Raw genomic sequence first — 6,000 nt, forward strand, 5'->3', positions numbered from 1 at the left:
AGATGAAGTGAGCAGACCAGGTAGGTGGAGGAAGGTGGAGCTGGCTTAGGAATGCAGACGGAGAGAAGCTGCTGTTGCTTAGTATGACTGTGGCTCTGTGTGAGGGTTTGAGCTGGTGAGCTGTGTGGTTTGGGCAGCAGGACTGTGGCACTGTGTGAGGGTTCGAGGTGGTGAGCTGTGTGGTTTGGGCAGAACCTGAGGAATGTGCCTCTTTCCTTTGCTCACCCAGCACACGCACACCGTCACATTAAAAAAACAGTTTTAAGCCTGGAGTCTGTCTCCTCAAAACTCCCCCACTCCACACACCCCCCCCTAATAGCTGCTGCCTTCGGCAACTTCAGTACCCCTCTACCTCCTTTCCCAAGTTTCTTCTTTTATCCCTCCTTTCAAAATATAGTTTGTGCGTTATCTAATCTCTGCGCGCTCGGTGGAAGTGCGGCGTACATGAGCGGGCCTAAAGTGCGTGGGAAGGCGAGCGGGGTGAAGGGCGCGCCATCATCATCAGCAGGGGCCCGTTCAAAGCCATGCAGCTAAATCACCGCACCGGGCCCTCGGAGATACCGCACGCCCAGCCGCGAACTCTTAATCCCCTGATAAATTCCAAGCGCTCAGCACTGTGTAGGTGAGACAGTGAAGTTTAATCATCAGTGCATTTCTGAGCGTCAGTCTTCTGTACAGTAAGTCGTTGCTCATCGACCTGTTAGTGATCGGGGCGAGGATCACCCTGCCAGTGTCGTTTATGTCTGACTGCTGCATGCAGATGATGACTATTGGTCAGTCCAGAATGAGGCTGTGAATTGTATTAATGAAGGGACCGATCCAAAGTTTTAGTTATAAACACGTTTTCTTTTATTATTGGGAAGGATTTTTAAATTTATTATTTATTAATTTATTTCTAGTTGATTGTTGCTTCTGAGACACTGTCACGAGACATAAGGCATCTCAGCCAGACATTAGTGCATTGTATACAGCATTTACAATACACATGTATATACATCATACAGTACAGTAATCTGCATGCTTTCAGACCAAATGTTATGCTTCTATCAGACAGCGTCTGATGTAAAAAAAAAAACTAAAAAAAATAAATAAATAAAATAAAAAAAAAATGATGGAAATAGGAAGGAAAAGGCAGGCATTCAGTCCTCCTGCTCCTTCCCATGATGCAGCTGGGGTGGACTATGTGGGCATCAGCCGGAACCTGGACTTCGCCCCCGGGGTGAACATGCAGACGTTCCGCGTGACCATCCTGGACGACCTGGGCCAGCCAGAGCTGGAGGGTGTGGAGCAGTTCGAGCTGATTCTGCGGATGCCCATGAACGGCATTCTGGGAGAGCCGGGGAAGGTCACCATCTCCATCAACGACTCCGTCTCAGACCGTGAGTGGGGCTCTTTAGGGGTCCTTTCCTGAGCAGAAAAAAACAAAAATGTTTCCTTATCCATGTTCATTTCTTCCCCATGTGAATGATATACAACTGGGATCTCAAACCCCTCTGTCTGCAGTGTTTCAGTTCAAACAGCAGCCAGCCCAGGCCTTGGGAACCAGCCGTGTGAACTCCACAAGCTGTGTTTTAAATTCAATACTTAATCCTGAAACACACCAAAAATCCAACACTTCAGTCAGTGTTTTAAATTAAGCTCTCAAACCCTCCCCCCCCCCAAAAAAAACCCAGCAGATACTGCAGCCCTCCTGGACTGGGGTTTGAGATCCCTGGTTTTTTTTTTTTAACGACTACAAAGCTGCCTCTAAACCCGCATTCACCGCACGACTCAGCCGTCTCTTTGGAACCTAACGATTCCGGACACGTTCGGCTGGAATGCTGCCGGTTTTAAAAGGACTGGGCCCCGTCCGTCTGAATGCTCATTGTCTCTCAGTTCCCAAGGTGCAGTTCCGGCACGGCGCGTACGTGGTGGACGAGGACGCGGGCCAGCTGTCCGTCGCGGTGTACCGCAGCGGCGACATCGGCTACAGGTCCACCGTGCGCTGCTACACCCGCCAGGGCTCCGCCCAGGTCATGATGGACTTCAACGAGCGGCCCAACACCGACGCCTCCGTCATCACCTTCCTTCCTGGTAAAGGGCAGCAGGAAGAGGCGAAGGCGTGGCAGGGCGGGGCGGGGCAGGGAGGGCCAGGGTTGGGTGGGGTGGGGTGGGGTGGGGAAGGGTGTGGCGAAGGGGTTGGGCTTGGGTGGTTTCCTGTGGTGCCCTTCAGGTTCGGGGTCAATTCCATTTCTTTTCTGTCAATTTAAGAAATTAACTGAAATTTGCTGAATTCAAAAGAAAACGACCCCAGCTCTGTTGTACATATCAGTTGCTCGTGTAATTTATTAATGTGTATTACCCAAAAACACATCTCCACGCATCTGACTCTGTGCTGCGAATGATGATTACATGATTGCTTGTCTGCAGTTACACCTTTATGTGCTTTTGAAATGATTTTGAATGCAGTAACCATTTAAACGTTTAGCCTTGATAATAACTGGCACATATTTTCTCCTGCATGATGTCAAATTGTTATCTCTGTGCAGTACTTATATAGAGACAGTGTTTATATGGCCTAATCTTAATCCCACAGAGAGACAAGTGTGAGAAAACTAGAGAACTAGAGTTTGGGTTTTTTTTGCCAAGTTTTCAGTCTAACTGTGTACTGTCATGTACTCCTGCTTCAGTGTGAAATGAAGGGATGTTTGTCATCTGGAAATGAGAGCAGGGAAAGGCAGTAGTGGGCAACTGTCCAGTGCCTAACTGTCTCTCTGTCTCTCTCTCTGTCTCTCTGTCTGTCTCTCTGTCTCTCTGTCTCTGTCTCTCTGTCTCTCTGTCTCCCTGTCTCCCTGTCTCTGTCTCTGTCTCTGTCACTGTCTCTGTCTCTGTCTCTCTGCAGGGGAGTTGGAGAAGCCGTGTGTCCTGACTCTGGTTGACGACGGGATCCACGAGGAGGACGAGGAGCTGCGGCTGGTGCTGGGGAGCCCCAGGAGCGAGTCCCCGTTCGGCGCGTCCGTCGGGGCCCAGAACGAGACCCTCGTCAAGATAAAAGACGACTCCGACCGTAAGCCCCCCACCGCTGCTAACGAGCATCAAACCTCCACTTCCACACCCCTCAGAGACTCAACCTCAAAGCCTCGGCACTGCTGGGGCTTGTTAGCGGTAATGACTGCACGCTGACTGTTAAACCCCCCCCGACCCTTACCCGTCTCTCTCTCTCAAACGCTCCCTCTCTCTCTCTCTCTCTCTCTCTCTCTCTCTCTCTCCCTCTCTCTCCCTCTCTCTCTCTGTCTCCAGAGGCCATCATCAGGTTTGGCGAGACCAAGTTCAGCGTGAGCGAGCCGAAGGTGGCGGGGCGCGTCTCCGTGGTGACGGTCCCGGTGCTCAGGCTGGGGGACACGTCCAAGGTGTCTGTGGTGCGCGTGCACACCAAGGACGGCTCGGCCACCTCCGGGGAGGACTACCACCCCGTGTCCGAGGGTGAGCTGTTCCTGCAATTGAAATTGTACTTCCCTCTAGGGTCTTTCTGCGCACTTAGCCCTGGTTATGGGTATGTTGTACGTTGTTGTACGTCGCTCTGGATAAGAGCGTCTGCCAAATGCCAATAATGTAATGTAATGTAATGTGGAGATCTACCGTGGGTGGAGGTTTCACTCCAACCCTAACAAAGCACCCCTCATTCTACAGCTAGAGCAGCTCTGCTACAACCCTGTTCCTGGAGATCTACCGTGGGTGGAGGTTGCACTCCATCCCTAACAAAGAACACCTCATTCTACAGCTAGAGCAGGGCTGTTCGACCCTGTTCCTGGAGATCTACCATGGGTGGAGGTTTCACTCCAACCATAACAAAGCACACCCCATTCTACACCTAGAGATGTAATTGAGCTGCTAATTAGTAGAAATTACTGTGCTAATTAGTGCGTGCGCCAAATTAGAGTTGAAATGAAAACCTACAGAATGGTAGATCTCCAGGAACAGGGTTGGGAACCACTGATTTAACCACCACTGATAATGATCATTTAAAAATATAGATGCATACCACTAAGAGACTGCGGGCTTCATTTCCAGATGGGCCACAGTTGGTGTGCCCGTCAGCAAGGTACTTAACCAGAATTAATTTAGTATATTGTATACTGAGCTGCATAAGTAGCTCTGGATTGAAGTGTCTGAAAAGGGCTGACATGAACGCACACGTTCCTTCTGCTTGCTGTACTGGTGGCGAGTCCATGCATAATATGCAAATCCATCGCGTATTAAAAGTGTATTTTATCGTGCAGCGAGTTAAACAGCCACCAAAATGTGAGCAAATATTCATGGAAAATCTTGTACAATTGTGTTTCAGTATGAATTGCTTATGATTAGCATGTTCTGGAGAGTGTGTGCAGCACATCTTTAATATATAATTAAGTTTAGTGTGAAAATGTTAATATCAAATTGAGGCTATCCCAGTATGCTGTGTGCAAAAGGCAGGAATACATCCTGGACAGGTTGCCAATCCATCACAGGACCCACACACCATACGCTCATACGTACAGGCAGTAGACTCTCCAATCAGCCTGACCTGCTTGTCTTTGGACTGTGGGAGGAAACGCAGGGAGAATATGCAAACCGCGCCACCGTGCCACCCACGAACTCATTTCAAATTGGCAAATGTTATTTCTCTGTTTTGTACACAAATGAAGATCTAAGACCTGATGTCTCAGACAAAGACATACAGTATGCAAAAGTAGCATTGCTCCAGGTCCTGTACATATTATATCCAAGTTTTTCCTGTACTTTGGGCAGACATATTTCATGTTTTGTATTGTTATTGGATTTGTAAAAGCCAGGAAATGACTCAGGCTTTCTGAAAAGGGCACCAGTGTCTGTTGGGGTCTGTCTCAGAAGGATAGGCTGAACAGATTCTTCTGACAGATGAGAGAGATTTTACTGGGTAATTTCATACAGTGATAATTATGCGAGCACAAGGATTGCTCATCTTGAAAGCGATTATTGGAAATGTATGCTGATGTCTGTGTATTATATAAACATGGCTAGTGCATTATATCACTGCCATTTACCAGACATTCTTATCCAGGTGGACTTCAACAATCAATTTTTTAGCATAGTATCAATTTAGATCGCGGGATCTATCATGACATAATTATGACATATTAAGCTTGCTCAGAGGTAGAACCTGGGAATGGAAGCTGCACCCTGCAGCTCATTGGCGTTAGAGATGAATTCGCCTGAATTTCAACGGAAATGGGAGTGCTTTTGTTAATGCCCATAGCAGCAAAACAGGTGCATTCCAGACGTTTGTCAATACAGAGAGTAAATATCCATTAGCGAGCCATTTGTTGAAATCCCAAAGTAAGCCGAAAACCTTCGCCTGAGAAAACAGTGGCATGTGTGGTAGGTTTCATCAACAAAAGGGTGCTCCTTTTATAAATGGCTTGCCAACTGTAGCCACGGCAACCTCAGTAAGTATCCAGCCAGGTTCTCAGCTGACTCAATATAAATCCAAGGCTTTCCTTAACCTGTCACTGGGGGGGGACGTTTAACAGCCATTTTGAGACCAGTAACTGGAGCAGTGTTCATGTGTGTGTGCTGAAAGTGGAAACCGTTGTCCCTCATCAGAGATTCAGTTCAAGGCGGGGGAAAGCCAGCACTTTGTGGAGGTGGAGATCCTGTTCGACGGAGTCCGGGAGATGAGAGAGGCCTTCACTATCCACCTGAAACCGGACGAAAACATGGTGGCAGAAACTCAGGTGGGACACAGTTGAGCAGAGGGGGGAAAGTCCAGGGTTCAGAAAGTAAAAGTTCTGCCTTGTTTTCCTTCCAGCCATGAGCGCAGACTGCTGACTACACCAATTAATTTTGTCTCCTGGCTGAAGAGCTGTGCTAATTAGCAAATCCAGGTGCCTGGAACAAAATATTGTGCAGGATTTACATTTTTTAACCTGAATTTTTCATCTCTGCAGATGAGCATGACGTGATACGCATATGATATGTATAGAGTGTGAATTGTTGTTGTTT

At 48.0% G+C, this 6,000-nt stretch overlaps 1 protein-coding gene across 1 annotated transcript in view; it reads left to right on the forward strand.

Annotated features, from left to right (window-relative positions):
* Positions 1-6,000, forward strand: part of LOC133108294 (FRAS1-related extracellular matrix protein 2-like) — an 85,900-nt gene that overhangs the window by 60,834 nt on the left and 19,066 nt on the right. The window contains exons 8-12 of the mRNA XM_061217765.1: positions 1,170-1,379; positions 1,876-2,073; positions 2,882-3,046; positions 3,280-3,462; positions 5,602-5,732. Of these exons, the coding sequence (XP_061073749.1) occupies positions 1,170-1,379; positions 1,876-2,073; positions 2,882-3,046; positions 3,280-3,462; positions 5,602-5,732 (887 nt within the window). The remainder of the gene's footprint in view (positions 1-1,169; positions 1,380-1,875; positions 2,074-2,881; positions 3,047-3,279; positions 3,463-5,601; positions 5,733-6,000) is intronic.

The sequence above is a fragment of the Conger conger genome, chromosome 13, assembly GCF_963514075.1.
Source record: "Conger conger chromosome 13, fConCon1.1, whole genome shotgun sequence".
NCBI lineage: Eukaryota > Metazoa > Chordata > Actinopteri > Anguilliformes > Congridae > Conger > Conger conger.